The 21636-nt window shown below is 34.2% G+C and overlaps 2 protein-coding genes and 1 non-coding gene across 7 annotated transcripts; 1 reads left to right on the top strand and 2 right to left on the bottom strand.

Moving 5' to 3' along the window:
* Window positions 1-26: 26 nt before the first annotated feature.
* TRNAV-UAC (transfer RNA valine (anticodon UAC)) lies at window positions 27-99 on the bottom strand. The gene has a single exon. It is a non-coding gene; the product is annotated as a tRNA-Val (tRNA).
* Window positions 100-365: 266 nt separating this feature from the next.
* LOC107914771 (CBS domain-containing protein CBSX5) lies at window positions 366-10650 on the bottom strand. Of its 5 annotated transcripts, XM_041113629.1 has the most exons (4): window positions 10179-10634; window positions 9287-10070; window positions 1225-1289; window positions 366-886 (listed from the first exon to the last, which is right to left on the bottom strand). In XM_041113629.1, the coding sequence occupies exons 1-3, from the start codon at window positions 10526-10528 to the stop codon at window positions 1272-1274; spliced, it is 1152 nt and encodes a 383-aa protein (XP_040969563.1). In that variant the 5' UTR covers window positions 10529-10634; the 3' UTR covers window positions 366-886; window positions 1225-1271. The 5 variants fall into 5 exon arrangements, with proteins under 5 accessions (XP_040969563.1, XP_040969561.1, XP_016699280.2 ...); XM_041113627.1 differs by lacking the exon at window positions 366-886 and having other exon boundaries at window positions 1107-1289; XM_016843791.2 differs by lacking the exons at window positions 366-886; window positions 1225-1289 and adding an exon at window positions 8228-8883 and having other exon boundaries at window positions 9332-10070; window positions 10179-10635.
* Window positions 10651-19306: 8656 nt separating this feature from the next.
* Window positions 19307-21100, top strand: LOC107913975 (dof zinc finger protein DOF2.2). The gene has a single exon (XM_016842670.2). It carries the CDS (start codon window positions 19617-19619, stop codon window positions 20562-20564), a length of 948 nt encoding a protein of 315 aa, XP_016698159.2. The 5' UTR covers window positions 19307-19616; the 3' UTR covers window positions 20565-21100.
* The last annotated feature ends 536 nt before the right edge of the window (window positions 21101-21636 follow it).

Below are 21636 nucleotides of genomic sequence, written 5' to 3' on the forward strand. Positions count from 1 at the left end.
TTCAGTAAGAAGAAAAAGAACACTGATGTTGCTGCCCAGGATCGAACTGGGGACCTTCAGTGTGTAAAACTGACGTGATAACCACTACACCACAGCAACAGGTTAAAAGCCTGTTGCACTTAATCTTTCAGATACTAATTGTAGCCAAAAATGAATTTGACTAAACATTTTCCGTCGCCGGATTACTAGTAAATTTAAGACAATTACTTGAATAGTCTTTTTTAAATATTGATAGATCTTACCGCCTTGTTACTACTCACACTAAAATTTTGAAACAAGCATTCCAGGAAAGTCGACTCAAAATAAGGGAAGTTAACAACAGCCCAAACCTAAAATGATGCACGTACGTAGTGCTGTTACAGGGAATACTACTTGATCATCCCTCAAAAACACAGGTATTGGGAGTTTGAAGAAAAATCCAAACCAGGGAAAAAAAACTTTCTAAAGTGATGTCAATTGCCACATATTTAACTTGGAAGGCTGGAGTCTATAATTGAAGCCATATTTATCTTAAACAGATTGAACCACCCTACTGAGACACTCTGGCATTCGGCTCATCATTGTTTTTAGCTCCAATATAATATCACAACCTCCAACAAGCTTTCCTTTGTAATAAGGTTGAGGAATAGTCAGCCAGTTTGAAATGACTTCCAAGCCCTGTCTGACTTCATCATCAGTTAAAATATCCAACCACCCAAAACTCACACCTGCCTCCCTTAGGCCGTTGACAACTTTGGAGCTGAAACCACATCGTGGAGCATCTGGGTTAACCCTTCATGAAGAGCATCACAAATGACGATCAAATCAAACTTCTCAGACGATCCTCCAGAGTCCCTTTCTTAGCTAACCTTAAGTTCCCCACTTTTCTGCATCTCCAAGACAATGTCTGATCCACCAAATAAGTTTGTTGTTAATATACTATTGGGGGTAACTAGACTAATCCGAAAAGACTTATTTATTAAGAACAATTTGCAATATTTCACAAAATTTTATCCTCTTGTTTACACATACTAATTCAGAGTATATTCATGAACTATATGCGCACATAACAACAGTGGGAGCCAAGTGACAGCTGAGTTAGGGCTCGCACTATTATAGACAAGACAACTATAAAAGAGAGCAACAATGTCTATAATATAAATCCACAGCCTACGTAATGCAAAATATCATACCAAAAAAAGAACTTGTTAAGAACAATATTAAGTTCATAGTTAAATCAGATACCCTTTTTTAAATTGTTTAAACCAAATTTAATCCTGCCATTTATCCATTTAGAGGACAATATATATGTGTGTATAAAGAAATACTAAATAAAAGATTACCTGCGATTTCGGATCAAAAGATATTAGGGATGGATCTTTTAGCTATAAAGAACTCGTTTGCTTGCCCATGGATCATTGGTGGCGATTTCAACACAATGAGAAGTAGGAGTGATAGGAGCAGTTGTGTGGGTTTGGTGAATGGGTCAAGGGAAGTCAATAGCTTCATCGACAATTGCAAATCTGTGGATTTACCTCTTACGGGGAAAAAGTTTACTTGGTACAGACCTAATAACAAGAAGAGCAGAGTGGATAGATTTTTATTGGAAGAACAATGGCTGATTTATTTCAACGATTTCTCTCAGCAAGGATTAAATAGATCAGTTTCTAATCATATGTTATTGAGGCTGTTATTCATTGGGCTCCACCTTCACTCGGGTGGGCGAAGTTCAACATGACAGGTGTAGTTAAGGAGGACGAAGCTAAATGCGGTGGGGTGTTGAGAGATGGGGAAGGTGTGCCCCATTCATTATTTTCTAGGCCAATTGATGCAATTGGGTCTGAAACAACAGATGCATGGGCTATTAAATCTTCGTTGAAACTGTATATTGGCATGGGATATATGACATGTGAAAGTCCCACTTATTATTGAATTTAGATCATGTGTTGTTTTGAAATGATTGTTAAATAGGAATGCTATGCTGTGGTCGTTGTGAAATCTTTTTATAGGTATTAGTCGTTGTATTAATCAACTAGTTAGTGTTCACTTCACATTGGTTTATAGGCAAGGCAGCTTTGGCAATAGAAGGGATGAGAAAATCAGGATTATTTAAGTTTGATGGTGACAATTTTTTATTATTATTTACTAGTAGTTTGCACTGGTGATGGTTGTTTTGTAATATCTTGTTTATTCGTGTGTTTTGTTTTTTAGGAAAGAGGTTGGTATTTAACAAGTCTTTCTATTATTAATTTATTCATATAGACAGAAAAAAAAGGAAAGAAGATTACATTAAAGAAGACGAAGTAAGGAATAGCAGAAACTGAGATATCTCACGTTGTGGTTCTGCTTCTCTGCCGCGGGCTCCTTCCCACTCAACAATCACCTTCTCCTCCCATTATTACGTTAGTAATAATCAATGGCTTCATATTAGATTCTTCTTTTCTGCTTCAAAGTATGAATACAGAAGTGATAGCTACAACCCCTACAAAATACCACAAAAGGAGTTCCACTTTTTCAGAAATTCTTTTCTCCCTTTTTAATTCCTTTGATCTCTGACCACTCCCATCAATTTCAAACCTAGAATATTTTTGGTAAAGCGGCATAGCTGTTAAGTGGGGATCATGGATTTCAAGTTTTGCTTCAACGCCAGTTTGACTGCGATGATGATTGAAGTGATTAATCCCCGTTGGTTTTGACTTTAAGCCATTCGATTAAACACTGTTCTACATGGCTTATATCAGTCTGTAAAAGTATGAAGTTATATTAGCAATAGAACTACGATAAGCACAGGCCCAATTTACAGTTACATACACTGTCGGGCGGAATTCCGCCACTATAAGTATATAAACAGCCGGTATAGACTCAAAAGACCTATGTCGACGGTGAAATGAGATAACCCGACGAAGCATAGTCCATTTCTATAGGAGCATGTCATTATAAATCTTTATTGACGGTAAACTTCCGTCAAAATACACCTTTTCATCTACATTGACGGTTAGACCGTTAATAAAAGTTTTGTCTGCTACTTCCTATTCTAACATTTTTAATAAACCTTTTACCAACGACTTCGTCACCGTCCATATAAAACTATATGATTTTGTGAAGGTCATTAACTGAAGGATTCCGTCAATAAATTTATCTTTTAAACTTTTTATATATCAGTATATAAGGTAATAACCCATCAATAAAAATTCAGAGATATACAGGCTTCACCAACGACCTAAAATAATCACTTTATTCTCAATAAACTGAAAACCGGCAAAGATCAAAAGTCGTGTTATTTTCAATAAAACATCATAGATGATTTATAATTCTAGTACAATGGACTAAGACAATCACTTTAATCCTCACCTCAAACATTCTCACCCAAGGACCTGCTCCCATTCCAATCAAGAAAGGTCTAACATAAATCTGATTTCAATGGAAGTGTATATAATATATTGAATAAGAAGGCAACCATGTATTGATATATTTCTATGTTTTACTTATCAGAACACCAACAACAGCTAATATTGGCCTCCATTCAGGGCAAATGACTATGTTCCTAAAATTGTTAGGGACCTCTTTAAAATTAATCCAAAAGTTTTACCCCTTCTCTTTCACACTTATCACTTTACTAGTTTCTACTCTGTTTTCATGGAGTTAATGAGAATTTTCAGCTATTGCTTCAATTATTCTTTCGATTTCAGGTACTGGGTTGTTAGTTTTTTGGTCTTTTTATCTACTTGGATTTTGCTAGTTTTTTTTTTTTTTTTTAGTTTTCCATGCAACAATCTGAGTTTCAACAGCGTCAGAAAAAATTTACTTTTAGGATCAAGTTAATAAAAGATTTAGAATTGGATGATTACATATCGATCGAGCATGGAAGTATAGATTCAAATTATTAAGTGAAATTAAATTAGAGCGGTTGTTAATTATAGTATAGGGATTAAATTAGAAAATAAAAAAATAGATATGATTGATTAAAAGTCATTAAGAAGGCCTTAACGTATAAATATGCCAAGGATTTTTGGAGTAATTAAACCATTTATATTCATGTTAATGTTTAAGCAGAAAGTATGCCATCACTTTCCACTAACATTATAGCTTAATAAGTTATTAGATTAAAAACATTATAGGTACATATACGTTAGATATTAACGTGATTAATTGGTTAGCTTATGTTACTTTTAAGTTATTTAAAATTTTTTATGTTTATGATTTTATTCAAGTTATACAACACCACTGAGTAACCATTATTTAACGTACGAATTCATTTGTTTTCGTGTAAGAAATTTCGTGGTTAAGTATTCAACTCTCAAGCTCAACTCGGAAGCCATTACAATCCTATTTTGTATGTATTTATATGTTTTGAGGTCATATGACATATACTTAGGTTGGTAGGCTTGTTCCCCAATTTAGTTTTGACCCTTTTGAAGTGACTTATAATGTTATGTTGGTTGAATTTTAGCTTTTGATTACTAGTTAATTAAGCTTAATTATGTGATTTGAATGTATAAATTGGTTGGTTTAGTAGTGTTGTATTGGAGGTTATGATTTGTAAATATTTGAACACATTTAGATAGATTAATTGGGTGAATATATTTTGTGGTACATTTTAGGAATGTTTAGGTTCATTGGGTCAAGGCTTAGAGCATTTAAATGTGTAGGATTTTGACCATTTGGTCACTTGAGTCTCGAGACAAAAGGAACATGTCCCGACACCATTAGTACAAATTTCATTTAAATTTTACATTCAAGAGTCTAAGGTCTCGAGACAATTGTTCCTAGATCTCGAGATACAAGAACATCGAAGCTATAGATTTTACTTGTTTTAGGTCTTGAAACATCTTGAGACATTAAAAAATCAAAGAAAACATAGGAAAACATGAGAGGGTGGTCTCGAGACATGAAGGACCTTGCCTTGAGACACAACATGTAGTGTCTCGAGACTGCTAACTTTGAAGCTAAAAATCCCCAAATAATTTATGGCCTATATCGAGACATAGACTTGAAAATTGATATTTGAGTTTGAATATAATTCGAGTTCTAACTCTGATATTAACTTATTATAACTGTGTAATTGATTAAATGAAATCAATAAGAGTGTAAATGTATGTATATGAATTGTTCTAATGCTTGAATCGAATATATTTGTGTTAAAATAACTTAAATTACTTCGACGACATAATTTAATATCATACATTCATTATCGAATTCATGATTGGATTAGGCAAGGGACTTTGTAACGCCCCTTACCCGAGACCGTTTCCGGAGTCGAGCACAAGGCACTACTAAACTTATTTGAGCACTTAACCAAATTTAGATAATTTATATCATACTTTTCAGACAAGCTGTCCAACTGCGTCATAGTTGCTAAATAATTCATATCTCGAGTTATAAAACTCGAAACCCAAATCCGTAAATTTTCCCCGAATTTATACTCATATATATACTTACCAATTTTTTTTATAATTTTTGGTTGGTCCAATTAGTACAGTTTATTAGCTAAATCCTCCCCTGTTTCAGGGTTTGGCTACTTTGACCCCTGTGCACTACGAACCAAATTTCTCTCTGTACAAAATTCAAATAACCATGCCGTTTGTTTCTATTAAAAATAGACCCAATGAGGAATCCATACATATACAGTATGACTCATAATTATTTTTTTGAAATTTTTAATGATTTTCTAAAATCAGAACAAGGGAACTCGAAGTCATTCAGACTCTGTCTCACCACAATTTAAATATCTCATAACATAAAATCCAATTGCATGCACCGTTTCCTCTATATGAAACTAGACTCATTAGGCTTTAATCTCATTTTTTTTCCAGCCCTTAACTCAATTTCCAAAATTTATGGTGAATTTTCAAAGTCAAACTACTGCTACTTACCAAAAACTGTTTTAGTACAAATATTGTTAACTAGTTCATAACATCTTTACTTCAATTCATTCAAACTCTATACATGCCATATAAATCTTTAAACATAAAACAAAAACTATCAGAATTGATCTGAATAGTGTGCCCTGTTGTGTTGATCCGATCTACCCACTTCACTTCAAGTCAATCTACATAAAAATATTAAACACACACAAGTAAGCTTATTGAAGCTTAGTAAGCTCATAGGCATATAAACACAAATCATATCAAATATCGTACACAATCTTATATCTATTAGTTTAACTATTTCATCCTCCAAATCACAATTTCATTAATAACTCATTGGAATAATTTCCATATGGCTACTCACAATTTAACTCCCTTAGGCCCATTTCTCATTTACTTCATTGTCAAATTAAGGAACAATAAGGGAATTGAGTGCTTCATTATCACATTGCCATAGTAAACTATGGACTTTCACATTGTTACGCATCACACACCGAAGCCATAGCCTTGCCATGGTCTTACACGGTTCACATTCATACCGAAGCCATATCCCAGACATGGTCTTATACGGAATCACATTATCACATTATACCGATGCCATAGCCCAGCTATGGTCTTATACGGAGTCACATTATCACATTGCACCGATGCCATAGCCCAGCTATGGTCTTAAACGGGCACACTTATCACATATTTTTCGTCAATTCATCAGGGTCACAGAATAGAAGCACTCAAATCCATTGTTCCTACTAATTTGTACTTTTAGTTACACATTATTCATTAGTTAATGCAAATTGATAGTATTCATCAACAATAAAATACTTTAACAATCATAAGATTTTCATATCAAAACATTGAACTTTGCCATATGAACTTACCTGGACTAATTTGCAAAAGTCGTAGAAATTCAGGGACTATTCTTGAATTTTCTCCTTTCCACGATTTAGTTCGTTTTCTTGATCTATAATTATAAAACCATTCCTTCATTAGCATCCATTTCAATTCTATTTCACTTCACAATTTATGCTGTTCAAATTTCGAAATTTCACTTTTACCCCAAAATTTACAGTTTTCACAATTTAGTCCCTGCTCAATTCACCCATCAATTGAACTAATTTTTCTAAATTAACACTTTATTTTATCATTATAAACTATTTCAAATCCTTTTATATTCTTAATTTCAACAGAAACCTTCAATTTTCTATCATTATAAACTTTTTCACAATTAGGTCCTAAATATCATTTCCTATCAAAATCACTTAATAAAACCACCTTAATATGAAATTAGAACTTAAATTTCATAATAATTCATCATAAAATTCCCTTATCCATCCAGGGTAACTTCCAATTTCACCCATAAAATTAAAAACTAATGAATTCTACAAGTGGACCTAATTGTAAAAGTCATAAAAACATAAAAATTATCAAGAAAAGTAAGAATTAAACTCACATGATGTAAAAATATGAAAAACCAGCTTTCTCCAGACCTTCTATGGCGTTTTGGCTGAGAAAATATGAAGAAATGTCTAGATTTTTCAATTACATCATTATTTAACTATTAACTTTTATGCTATTTCCAATTTTGCCCCTTGTTTACATTGTTTTCTTGCTTATTTCATACCCAAACCGTCCAGCCATTAAACTTTGGGTCTAATTGCTCTTTAAATCCATCTTTTTAAATACTTAAGCTATTTACTCACAATTTAACAAATTTTGCGCTATTTTCAATTTAGTCCTTTTTAATTAATTAGCCATCCAAAAGTTAAAATTTTCTAACGAAACTTTAATACTAACTCAATGACACTCCATAAATATTTATAAAAATATTTATAGCTCGATTTTCAACTTTGAGGTCTCGATACCTCATTTTTGACCTGTTTGACCTAATAAATTCTTTTAATTCACTAATTTCACCATTTCACAAATTCTTCTAAATTCTTACTTGACTCATAAATATTAAATTACTATCTTGTTCAATCTTATTTGTCGAATTTAGTTACAGACTTAAACAATGCTTTGGGTTAAACGTGCAACCAGTACTTGAAACCAAAAGAAAAATTGAAGCATAGCTGAAAATTCTCATTAACTCCATGAAAACAAAGCATAAACCTGTAAAGTGACGAGCGTGAAAGGGAAAAGGAAAAAGGAAAAAGTTTTAGATTAATCATAAAGAGGCATCTAAATTTTTGTCAAAAATTAAAAGAATTTTCACATGTGAGTCCTTTAATGTCACCTCAACAATCTATTTAAAGAAAACAAAAATTTTAAAAAATAATTATTAATTCATACAATGATTTTATTTAGAGTAATTAAATTAAAAATAAACGAAGTTAGTAGAAAATTCCATTGAAGATGAATAGAAAGGTCTACTAGCATTATTTCTTCTCTGAAATTCATAAATATCTGCGTCAACCCGCCGACAACTTTGTGATTGATTTTCTTTTAAAATCTGGATCTTTAACTATAAAAAATATATAAGTTTTAATTATGGATTTTTAACGCATAAAAAAGGGAACTATGGATTTCTTAGCATTTTCGTTGTTACGTTCCTGATTCTTCAATTTAGACACTCCTCACCCATATTTCCGGCTAAAGTTCTTTATAGCTAAAAGATCCATCCCTAATATCTTTTGATCCGAAATCGCAAGTAATCTTTTATTTAGTATTTCTTTATACACACATTGTTTTTAGCTCTGGCATTCGGCTCATCATTGTTTTTAGCTCCAATATAATATCACAACCTCCAACAAGCTTTCCTTTGTAATAAGGTTGAGGAATAGTCAGCCAGTTTGAAATGACTTCCAAGCCCTGTCTGACTTCATCATCAGTTAAAATATCCAACCACCCAAAACTCACACCTGCCTCCCTTAGGCCGTTGACAACTTTGGAGCTGAAACCACATCGTGGAGCATCTGGGTTAACCCTTCATGAAGAGCATCACAAATGACGATCAAATCAAACTTCTCAGACGATCCTCCAGAGTCCCTTTCTTAGCTAACCTTAAGTTCCCCACTTTTCTGCATCTCCAAGACAATGTCTGATCCACCAAATAAGTTTGTTGTTAATATACTATTGGGGGTAACTAGACTAATCCGAAAAGACTTATTTATTAAGAACAATTTGCAATATTTCACAAAATTTTATCCTCTTGTTTACACATACTAATTCAGAGTATATTCATGAACTATATGCGCGCATAACAACAGTGGGAGCCAAGTGACAGCTGAGTTAGGGCTCGCACTATTATAGATAAGACAACTATAAAAGAGAGCAACAATGTCTATAATATAAATCCACAGCCTACGTAATGCAAAATATCATACCAAAAAAAGAACTTGTTAAGAACAATATTAAGTTCATAGTTAAATCAGATACCCTTTTTTAAATTGTTTAAACCAAATTTAATCCTGCCATTTATCCATTTAGAGGACAATATATATGCCGGCTAAAGTTCCGTCGTCGTCGACCACCCACACATAACTTACTCGACGCGTAAGCGCCTGAATCATCACTGCCACCAACGAGCTCCATGGATAACACACGATTGCTTCCGATCTCCTCACCGCTCTCGCTGAGTACCCCATCCATCTCGCACTCCTCCCCATTCCAAATTCATCGTCCGAAGAAGAAGACGAATGCGATGTTGAAATCGAAGCTCCGGACGAATATTCTTCTACCAATTCCAAGGCTTGCTCTAAATTCCGCTCTTGCAACCTTTTCTTCACCAACTGAACTAAATCCTCCGGTGGCCCCCCGCAGTCAACATAAGCCAACAAATCACCAGCCGAAAGGGTAGCAATGGCAGCTGCTACATCCTCATCGCAATAATTTAACGTGAAAGGCGAAATTTCACGGACCAACTTTCCGTCACTGTCAACTATAGCAACGGAAGCTTGAAACTCGAGGGACCGGGAAATGAAAGGTAAGGCAGACGAGGCCGGGTTATCATAATGAAGGGCCATCTTATTCCGAGTGTCGATGATGTCGAGGGAGTTGATGGGATTAGCAGCAGTGGGGCAAAAAAGGCCGATGGAATTGAGAAGGTAACGGATTATATCTTCTTGAGTTAGCCAACAATATTGGCGGTTGTTGTTATGAAGGGTTGAAATATTAGAAAGAGTTCCTTGCACAATCTTTTTTCTTGATAAAGTTTTGCTGCTGCTTTCTAATGGAATCACCAGATTTTGGGCTCCTTCCTGAATCAGATCTATAGCATCCAACAAACTGAAAAAATCATACAACAACCCTATTAGATTCATATACACAACGGTTTGCTTTTACTCTTAAGAATTAGACTGAAAAAAATATATGAATGATTCGATTAAACTAAACCTTGCTTTAGGTTCTAAATGTCTGACAAGGCAAGGGGATGTAGGAATCAGAACAGAAAGTGGAGTTTGAAGAGCAGTTGCTGGATTCGACAGGTTTTCTTCCTTACATAAGAAACAAATGATGTTCACCATGCAAACTTTACCTACACACTGACACTCTTTAAAACCACGGTCGACTGCTGACAAGTTATGATGATGTTGATCGCAGCTCCAAATACTGATAAAATTTTCTCCCAACCGCTTCAAAGCCAACAAGGCATCTCCGATGGTGGAGGAAATGGAGAGGGATTTCAGTGCAGGCTTTCCAAGACATAAGTCGGATACTTGACCTGTCAATAAACTCACTGCCATGCACGAACAGGGAGAATCAAGACTGATTCAAGAGAGAAGTGATTACTTTTTTATTTTTAAGCACAGCTGAATTGGTGAGCAGAAAATTTCTGCAATGGAGATGAAATTTATAGAAAGTTAAGTATCCGGAATATTCGGTATCAAGCGGGTAATAAAATATAATTGTTTTGGTGAAAGTGGGGTCAAATCCAAGCGTTCGTGGGAAATAGAAAACTGATTTGGTAAAATTAACGCAAATCTTTGTGAAGAAGTTTTCAACATTTATGGTCAAAATTCAAAACCCTAACCTGGACCTTGGTTGGCAATTACCATTTGCTTTTCAGTATTACGTTCACCTTATAAATTCATAGGCATAAACTGTTGTGGCCGGCTCTTGATTCGTTTTACCTATTCATTATTTTGGGGGGGGGGGGAGGTAACAGTTTCACCTCTTAATTTGTTTATTAATGTAATATTCTCTTCATCTTTTGGCATATATGGAGGGATATAATTTGGTTTTGATGAGCAGTACGCGTTAGGACCAGTGACAGTGAGTGAACAATAATATGTCGCCTATACCATTCCCGTTATGAAAAAAAGCTTTAAAAATAATATCAGAGTCGTTGAGTTGCAGCCCACAAGTGAGATATTTTAGGTATTAGGGTTTCCTGGCTTATTACAGGCCATTGAGTGGTAGCTCTTGTAACTATCTCACTTTCTCTTGCACCATGCAATCCAACCACACTCCCAATACATCTGTGGTATTGTTCATTTCAGTCTCTTTGGTCCCCCTCAATGCTTATATCTTATTATATATGCAGTCATTTCCTAACTAGTTAATTTAAAACCAAGGTTTTCAATATAATATATATTTGTGCCTAACCATTTTGCACGGTGGAAAGAGGCCAACTTGCTACGTATATATATTTATGAGCTGTAACTTTCTAGATTATGTTAATTATTATACGATATTGCCCTTAAATTTGAAGGCCACAAGGCAGGGATCTAGTTGTTCTTTATACTAAAAAAAAGGACATTAATTTTTCTTAGGAAAAAGGAGATATTATTATTCTTTCACATATTGGGGCAAATATTTATTCATATCGGTCCAAAAAAAGTTTAATATTGAAAAAGACAAGTCGTGAAGAATGACCTAATTTTGATTACGAACAACCAAATTTTGTAGTGTAATTCTTGACTATACATATGGAGACAGTCGAGGGTTAAGCCACTTGAACAAGTATTTTTCCAATAATTATGTGACATTTCACCACTAGTTTATATTTTCAACCAACGTGTTCATTGCATTTCGGCTCCGTTTCCTTTACCAAAAGTTTATCGTCAATAAATTTGAATGGGAATTTAAGGGTTTTCTTTATGTAACAACAAATACAACCAAACAATATATTTTAAAGGAATTTTAGTGTACTCATTCGTCTTTTATATGTTAGAAATAAAAACATATAGAGGTAGTTGAAACTATATGATTTTTGTTTTCTCTGTCCAGCTTTCAAATTGCATTAAATAATTTTAGTTAAAATGTTTATAATTTTATGTCATTTTCAAGTTTAGTACATAAATATTTAAAATTGTTGTTTAATTTACAAGCTGATCCAACTAACTTATAGTAATAAAAATTTATATATTTCATAAGTTTATTAAATTATTATCATTTAAAATATTAGCGAATTTATATATACTTTTGAATTCCAATAAAATTTATTAATATCATATTGGGCAAAATTACTGATCTAAATCGGATCCGCTGCTGCGTCAGCGCTGATGTTTACTGAATTCAACCTGACGTGGCTGGCTAAAAGGAGGGAAAATGAAAAGAAGGGTCAGGTTAAAGGTACGTGTGTGATGGGTACATAATCAGTTCGCGTTTCCTTACGCTCGATAGTTTAACAGGTGAAGACAAACAAGTTGATTGTCCGCCCCCCGTACACCTAACCTTGTACGTACGTTAAACAACGTGCCACGTATGCATTCTGACATTTATCCATCTCAAAGCAATGGATCCTGCTCTTTGTTCTCCTAACGATGATTGAATTCCTGGGTAATCAGTTTTGAAATGTTGAATCATAACCCAATGGGTTCATTCATACAGCAAAGCGAACAATAGTGGTTCATGAATTTGGGCCTTGTAGTTGTAGGGCAGTTGAACTTCAACCATGGTTTAACATTTAAGCATGTTTTACTTGGTTGAGAGATGATTCTCCTAACGATAAGTATCGTAATTCAGCCTTCACCAAGCATAACCAATCTGAACTATTTGATAAATCAATCCGACTCCACAATGCAACCAAAAGATACATAAGAAACTGACCGATGAGATACATCTGCCAACTTACATTAACAATTTATGATGGCCAGAAAACAGGTTAGTCTGTTTGTTAAACCCAGAAAATATCGATACCAACCTCCACATCCGGCAAAGGGCCATAAGTTTTCTTCTGTCATGTGTTGCACACTGTAATTCCGCCAATTCTCTAGTCTAGAGGGCAGCATGTACATCAGGTTTGTTTTGTTTCTAGCCTAAGGCCTGGGACGATACCTTTCTCCTTATAAATCTATATACAGTTTTACGATGAAACGAAAAAGGCAGTGGAAGAATTAGTTGTATGGGCTTATGAAAAAAATTTTGTGTTGATTGTGCGGGGGTCTCTTGAGTTGGGAAGAGTGAGAGGATTTTTGTTTTATGGGATCATTCACTTTCTGTTCATACTCTTTCCATTGACAAAAATAAAATCCATCTTGCTATGTATAATGATGTGCAAAACTTCTTCTTTTTTTCCACACTTGTTGCTACGGTGATCCGAATCATAATAGCAACAAGATTGTATGGAATCTATTATTTGATATCATCAGTAAGACAACGAAGAACGAAAAATGGTGCTTGTGGGACTTTAATCAAGTCCTCATTATAATAGAAAAAATTTCTGTTAAAATTGGCGCAATCAAAGGAAATGTGATATATTGTTTAAGTAGTGTTGTAGGGCTTTGTAATCTTATGGAGATTGAACCTAAGGGACAATTCTTGACCTGGTCTAACAAGTGAGAGGGAAACGATGCATCATTGGAAAGACTTGACAGATCCTTGTATAATGTTGCATGGTTCAACACATTTCTTGAGGCTAGCCTCACTTGTCGAAATTTTGTCCTTGATCTCGGAGCAATGGTGTTCACTTAAATACCAAAAGCCCATAAAGGTTTTGAAGCCATGTGGCTTTTCTAATCTCATCTCATCCGCAATGCAAACATATGATTAATGAAGTTTGGTGAAACCAAATCAGGGGCACTCCAAACTATCTGCCAGGTTTCAACCCTCTCATATTCACATCTCTTATAATGGGTCTTTCTGTTAGACTCCCCTGTTGGATAGTTAGTTGTTTTAAACATTTACTCATTTGCTTTTATATTAAAATTAGCAGAATATTTTCAACAGCAATTGCTACAAACTATCTGCGAGGAAAGATTCTTTTTTTTTTTTCTTCTTTAATTATTTACGGGATGTGCATGTGTACATAGGATTTTAGGCACCACAATTCATTGGTGATTCCATATTTTCGTTAGCGGTTGTAATAATGAGATGTCTTTTGATGTAAGAATGAGAAGAGAAAGGAAGAGGAAGATGCAGAAGAAAAAGTGTTTCAAATTCTAAGGAGGCCAAGATTTTTGTTGCCGGTGTTAGGAGGAGCTGGCGTCTTAAGATTCTGGGAATGCTGATGGCCTGGCAATGGAAGGCTTCCCCGAGTATCATTTCATTATCATATGGAGAATTATAGTTCCTTTACTTTTGTAGTAGAAGATTTTGTACTACTAAATCCATTTCTCATCAAATCTTCTAATGAACCTTAACCTGCACCAATGAACCCTCATTTTTATTATAATTTTCATTTAAAAGTAATTATCTGATACATTGACACCATAAGTAAATTTAAGAAATCTCTAGGTGTTTTTAATTGATATTTTTTAAAAAACTAAAATTCAAATATAAGAAACATATGTACATAAAAAAGAAATTATGTTTTCGGTAGAGTCGTATTTGGAAAGTTGGGAGGGAAACAGGTGAAGCTTAAAGATATTGCTGTTGTTCTTGGAGTTGTATCTGTCTCTAAAGTATGGGAGCAGAGATAGGAGAAAGTGAAATTGGAGTGGCGTCCGCTTAATATTCCCAATCATTCCATAATTGCTTAGGTGGCAAATTTTAACAGGTTGCCCACAAAAGGATAAATTTACCTCAAAGAGCTTAAATATTTATGGAAGCTGTTTGCTTTGCTGCAGAGGATTTGAGTCCAGGAATCACTTTTTTTTTTTTAATTTAAAAATTGTGCTAAATTAGTCAAAGAAAGTATGGCCAGAAGTGTTGCAACTTTACAGTATTCATAAAAATGGAGGTGGATGGGGTGAAGAATTTCGATGGGCATTAGCAAAGCTAAAAGTGAAATCTGTTGTTCTGAAACTTGTGTGGAATGCTTACTTATATGAAGAGAAAGGAGGTGCAAGTGAGAGAAGAAGATGATGGTTTTTTAATTTGGTCAACTATAGATTGTATAGATGAGGTTGTTAGGAGAGAAGATAAAAGAGGGGATATGTAGAAATTGGGGGATTATAGATGAATCTCATTGATGGAGCACTTCACTGCTTTCTTTTGTATAATACAAAGAATCATTAATTTACATATTTTCTCACTCACCCTATAAAAAATAATAAAACTGTGGAGAGGATATATATATTTTTAATATCACATTTTTTTGAATTCGTATTCAACCAATATCATCCTCAAGAGAAGAATATATGAATGTTTTATATACGTGCATTGGTACTTTATGAGTTGGGAATATGTTCAGAAGGCGGAGGCGGCACCTTCCGCATTAAGGGAGCCACACAGGTTTTAATTGGTAAAATGGAAGGGAAGTGAATCACGCAAGTCCACCTGGACTGGCTTACCTCGTGAAACCAACGTCATTTTTAATTGCTTATCTACGGACCAATGAATCCGTACGAATCTTCTTAATTTCGTTTTTCGTTTACTTATTTAATTAGTATTAGTAAATTAATAGTTTCATGGAGGTGCCAACTATTTATTTTCCCATGGTTATTACAATCTATATTTTATGGATTTATTATCTATACTTTAATTTAGTCATTTTTAATCTCTATATTTTTAGAATTTGAAAATTTTAGTCTTAATCAAATGTTAACTATTAAATTCATTAAATTAAGCATATTATTTTTAAATTTTAATGTATCAAACATATTATTATATATGTAATGTTATGTTTATTTGTTAATTTCACATATTAATAAAAAAAACCTCAGTTAATATATTTAATGGCTGTTGTTTGCATTAAGACTAAATTTTTTATATTAAAAAAATATAGCCACTAAAAATGATCTAATTGGTGAACTGGACTAAGTTTATAACTTTAGGGATAATATAAGACTAATGATATAAATTAACCAAACAAATTTAACTATTGCCATTAGATCATAACTAAAATTGATTGAATTAAAGTATAAATACTAAAGCCACAATTTACACAAAGTACTGGGCCTAATAGTAAAATTTGAATAGGGTTTTCTAAGTTAATCTAAAATAAAATTCGAAATATATATAAATAAAATATTGGAAATCCGTTAGAAGAAAAACAGAAAAGAAAAGGGGGATATTTTGTTTGCATAACTTCATTTGAAATTGAAAACTACACATTTTTTATTCTTGATATGTAATAATGCTAGTCTAAGATTGGTTAACTCATAAGACGTAATAAATTTGTTTTGTAGCTTTTTCCCTCTCTTCATTTTGCTTTCATCCTCAGACATCACTTGACCTCCCTAGTCATGCTTTTGCTCATGTCCCTACAACCAACCCCAATACATACAAACCCTATATTTTGACCTTATGCGGAATATTGATTCACTTCTCTCATCCATCATACAAATTGAAACTGGAGAAATTGAAATGGCCGGGGCCGACCTGTTGGGGTCCTCACACCCATATAATGGCACATAGCTGATGCTTTATGTCCAAGCCTACCTTGACTCTGTTGAGTCTCGCGAGGTTTTTTTTATTCTATATTTCTATAGACAGACATGGCAGGATCCAAGTGGTCTTATTTTACACCCACATTAACTTCTTCATTGACCAAACCACCGTTGCCATCTCCAAAACAAGGACTTGTTAAATTTTTTATTTTTATTTTTACATGAAAGAGATTGTTGATTTGAAAGGTTAGGCTCAAACAACTTTGTTTTTGCCCATCACCTGTCTATTATTTCATCTGTGGTTGATTCATGAAATAAAAACCAAGGGTTTTAATCATGATAAGCGTTGTCCTACTTGTTATGGAGTCAAAATTTTTTTAAAAAAAGAACCCTTTAATTCATGCAAGCAATCCTGCAATAATGGTCCTCAGAGGTCACCTCAAATGTCCGGTTCTTGAAACATTATCCTCATCAAGAAGTGTGTTTTAATTAATGTTCAGTTTTGAGTCATTAGTTAATCAATCTTTGTTAGATAGGTTAAATTATTGATTAGTATGTTGTCAACACATCACTAGTTAGACAGCTTGGATTTTGGTTTTGGCCCTTTCTGCCGCCCAAAGCTGAAAATTTTGGTCCTTTGGTTCCCATCAGTTAACAAATCACATCGTTTATTATGATGTCAAACTGGTCAGCTTGGCATCTGCTATTTGGGATTGGGATTTCTATTACAAATACTAGGCTAAAACATTCTAATGCAAGTTGGTTTCTCTTGCAATTTTTGCTAAGCTTTTCTAAGAACAAATTAATAAACTGAACTTGAACCCTTTTTTTCATTTTTTTTAAAGTTATTAGCAAAGGAAATTTTGTCACTTTCGGCTTTAGGGTATGTATGATCTTCCATGAAGCAAAGAGTTTTTCTATACGCGTTAAATCTGCCTTAAGTTTTGCTTAATCTGAACAGTATTGGTAGGTTCTTTTGACTAATATTATTCCCAACAGGCATTATCCTTTCCCAAATATAGCCATGTATATATAATAAATGAAAGAAATAAAAACAAAAAAAATCTATTTTCTATCAATTAATTTATTAGTCAAAATATTTTTTATATGATTATCCTTATAATTATCGTCTAAATTAAGTGTTGGGTATAATTATAAAATACATACATTATAATTCTAAAAAAATACAGATCTAAATATTAAAAAAAACATTATAAAAAAAATAATTATGAACCCAAATACTACTAATAATAATATAATATATAAAACTAAGCGGTCATCATCGTATCATAAATAACTTGCCATGAAGTTGGTGATTCTCGCGATCCTGCATCACTTTCCAACTGTTTCTTGGTATTAGACAATACGGTTCTCTCGATCGAAACCGCACGATAACCAAAAAAAATTCAGAGGATTTGGTCCTTTTAAGTAGTTTGGTTTCATGATTAACATGGGTGGCTGCTGGTGATGATCATGGGTCAGTAGTCTACTCTCGCCATTTGTTTCTCCCAGTGAATATTCTAAACGAATTCAATTCTCAACAAATTCGCACCTCATGTTTCCAACCAGGATTGGTTTAGTGGTCCAGCATGGAGGCCCCACCATCCATCATCTTCACATACGAGCCGTCGACGTCCCCACCCACAAATCATTCCTTACACCATCTTACATTAATTTATCATCTTATAAAACTGGCTTCATATTTCCTTTAATACCAAAGGTGGCGGTATGATGAAGTATTAACATCTTAGGCGGACAACTTAGACTATGTGTGATTAGATTAATAAATGAAAATTTAAGTTTAATATGAAGCTAAGCTTGCTTAGTCGCTTTCTCAAATACCGTGCCAAATACATTCCATGCTTTGTCGTTTTGGAAAAATGTTGAAAATGCCCATACATTTCAACTTTACCTAACCAAACCGACCAAAAGTTGGATTTCCCCCATTCACATTCTCACTTTAGATTAACATGTTCACAAAGATACTTAAAAATAAAATAAAAACTTATGCTTCACTCGTACCTTAATTATTTGCACGTGGCTTTTTCATGGTCCAAATTTATGCGACGGCCAACTTGCTGGAATAATAATTGTTCCATATTCCATTCATGGAGGGCTAGCTAGCCATGTACTTTTTACACAGAATCAATCTCTTAATATTTACGTTTACTGAAGAGATGCTTCTTTTGTATTAGATCAGAGATGGAACCCTAATATTCTTCACGCTATAATTAATTAATTAACCCCTGGATTAAAAAGTTGTTTGCTTTGCTCTCTGTGTGTCTGATGATTTTCTGTAAGTTCCATTAGTTATGTTGAGTATTTGAGGAGCAGAAAATGAAATGAGTGATTGAATTTAGATTTTCTTTGCTGCTTATATATTCCCATATTTTTCGAGAAACCAACAAAACCCAATATTTCATGAGCGGTGACTGCTCACTTGACACCAAATGGACCCTAGCCACTATTTATACTATATGTCAGTTTAAGATTTGTCATAAATTAGTACCAAAGTCGGGATTAAAAGAGTTAAATTATAAAATTGGGTAATCAAAATAATTTCTTTTTTTGTTGTTTTGTAATTAGGAAAAATAGATTGAAGAAACCCCACCCCATATTATATCAAGCAAAGTTTTCTTACCATACAAGTTTTCAAGTAAAAGTTATATATATATATTTTTTAAAACTCGTAAATTTTATTGATTATAGAAGACCTTGAAACATGATTAGAAAATTAGAAAATACCGACAAAGATAGGTATCCCATAACAATTAAGAATCAAAGCGCATGGCCACTTTATATTAGATATAATAGTTGGTAGGGTGGCATATATTGAAGAGATAGCTTAGATTAAGGATTGAGGCTCAAAGCATGCTCACTTCTTATCACCTTCCTAGGGATTTCCTCACACTTATCAATAACACTCCACAATATCCAATTTCTTCAAAACATCACCCTGTTTGGCTTATAAGGAAGAATTTCCTCATCTTGCTTGTCTTCAGCTTGATCTCTCTTAGATCTAAAGGCTAGAATTTCATTGAGGCTTTTCACATGATCAAACATCCAATCCTCATAAAAAGAGAAATTTTTGTTCTTGAGTTGTAGATATAATAGAGATATGGGGTTGAGTTCTAAAGAGGTTTCTAGCGATGGTCCTGGGTGGAGCCAGTCTTTGTTGCAGGCTCAAACTCTGGAGTTACCCAAAGCAATTAAGAGGCAGCACCCACAGAACCAGAAACCTGAGCCATTGAAGTGTCCGAGATGTGATTCTACCAACACCAAGTTCTGTTATTACAACAACTATAACAAGTCTCAACCTAGGCATTTTTGCAAGGCTTGTAAGAGACACTGGACAAAAGGTGGCACTCTCCGCAATGTTCCTGTTGGTGGTGGCCGCAAAAACAAGCGGCTTAAGACATCTAATAGCAGCAACACAACTGCCGTCGTTGCCTCCGCCGTCATTGGTAACACTAGTACAACCAGTGTTGCCCTCAAAAGCTCAACTTCCTCTGGGGTTAACAATAGGCTGAATAACTTCATGGCAATCCAACGATCGCAGCAACAAAGGCAGGATCTTCAGCTTCCACTTGCTGATCAGAAGAAGAACACATCGAACATCCAATTTCAGGTGATGGGTCGTCCACCATCTTCATCGTTGCTGCAGAATCCTATCACTTGCGGAGACTTGGACGGAAAAAGTTTCAACATAAATAATAATGGTGTGTTTCTGGGTTCAATTTCAACAACCTTGTCGTTGCCTCAAACTCAAGGCTTACAATTTCCATTTTCAAGTCCAAGCTCAAGTTCTTTTGAGACAACCCCAGCTTCACTATCAACCTCGTTCCAATCTTCAAGTATCTATAACTACACTAGCGAAACAATGGAGGATCCAACCATCACTAGCATCATCATGCCAACCCCAAGTGGAACCGCTTCACATACATGGGATGTGTCTATTAGAAGCAGTGACATGGACATAGCAAACTACTGGAATTGGGATGATATTGATGCACTTGTCTCTATCGATCCCAACATGCCATGGGATAATTCTGAGATCAAACCATGAACAAGGTCTTTTAACCATATATTCCTTCTCTTCTTGTTTTGGGTTTTCTTATTTAATGGAAGTTTTTTTTTTTGTTTCTCTTTGGATGTTATTTTCCCTTTCTTAGATTGTTCATTAATATGTATAGTCTCCCCTTTCAATTTGTAACAGTTAAAATGAGCTATATAGGCTATTAGAAGCTGCCATTTTTCAAATTCAGCTTCAGGGTGGTGGTGTAAATTTTGTTCTCTACCTCTTATATAATGCGAGAGTATATGTATGAATGTGTAATTTTAGGCTAAGCTTTGTTGTACATCATATGAATGGAATAAGAGAGAGATGTGGTGGGGTGCATAAAGGAAGATATCAGAAATGGGGTCTATTCCAGCTATGGTGGGCAAACTGAGATGTGATGGAAAAGGTGTTGAAATATTGGGAGATGCTTCTTTTGTATTAGATCAGAGATTGATTTGTTTGGGTATTGGAAGAACCCTAATATTCTTCACGCTATAATTAATTAATTGATGAATTAAATAAAGTTGTTTGATTTTTCTTTAGATTCGATTAGGTGTGTTGAATAAATGAGTGATGGAATGTAGATATTCCCATAGGTTTAGAGAAACCAACAAAACCCAACATTTCATGGGCGGTGACCGCTAATTTCACACCAAATGAACCCTAGCAGCCATCTATACATATATGTCAATTTACAACATTCTGTACTTGTCATAAATTAGATAAAAAGATAAAATTCGATAATTATTGGTTATTTTGTAAATTAGAAAATAATAGGAATGGAGGAGTTTAGAGGAGCATGGCCTCCTTGATGATGATTCATGAGTTCTATAATTATAGCTAGATTGTATATTGATAAATTTTGAAATGATTTTATAATGTAGTGGTATATATAACAAATTTTTGTAAAATCCAAAGAGATTTTAATGGTCGCTGTAGTCAGCAATAATGAAGGGAATTTGTAGAGCCAGGTTGGAGCGGATCATTGACACAGATGGGATGGGAGAGGCCACCTGCAAGTGCAAAATCACATGTGTATACTATACCCTATAGTCTATAGGGTGTTAGGATAGGAGTA

The sequence above is a fragment of the Gossypium hirsutum genome, chromosome A05 (genome assembly GCF_007990345.1).
Source record: "Gossypium hirsutum isolate 1008001.06 chromosome A05, Gossypium_hirsutum_v2.1, whole genome shotgun sequence".
Taxonomy (NCBI): Eukaryota; Viridiplantae; Streptophyta; class Magnoliopsida; order Malvales; family Malvaceae; genus Gossypium; species Gossypium hirsutum.

Excerpts from the sequence above, each read along its gene's own strand:
- LOC107914771 (XM_016843791.2), bottom strand. The coding sequence starts at position 10,528 with ATGGCAGTGAGTTTATTGACAGGTCAAGTATCCGACTTATGTCTTGGA. Across the intron at positions 10,071-10,178 it reads CATTTAGAACCTAAAGCAAG|TTTGTTGGATGCTATAGATC; the intron begins GTTTAGTTTAAT and ends TGATTTTTTCAG. Across the intron at positions 8,884-9,331 it reads TTCAGGCGCTTACGCGTCGA|ACATTGTCTTGGAGATGCAG; the intron begins GTAAGTTATGTG and ends TTGGTGGATCAG.
- LOC107913975 (XM_016842670.2), top strand. The coding sequence starts at position 19,617 with ATGGGGTTGAGTTCTAAAGAGGTTTCTAGCGATGGTCCTGGGTGGAGC.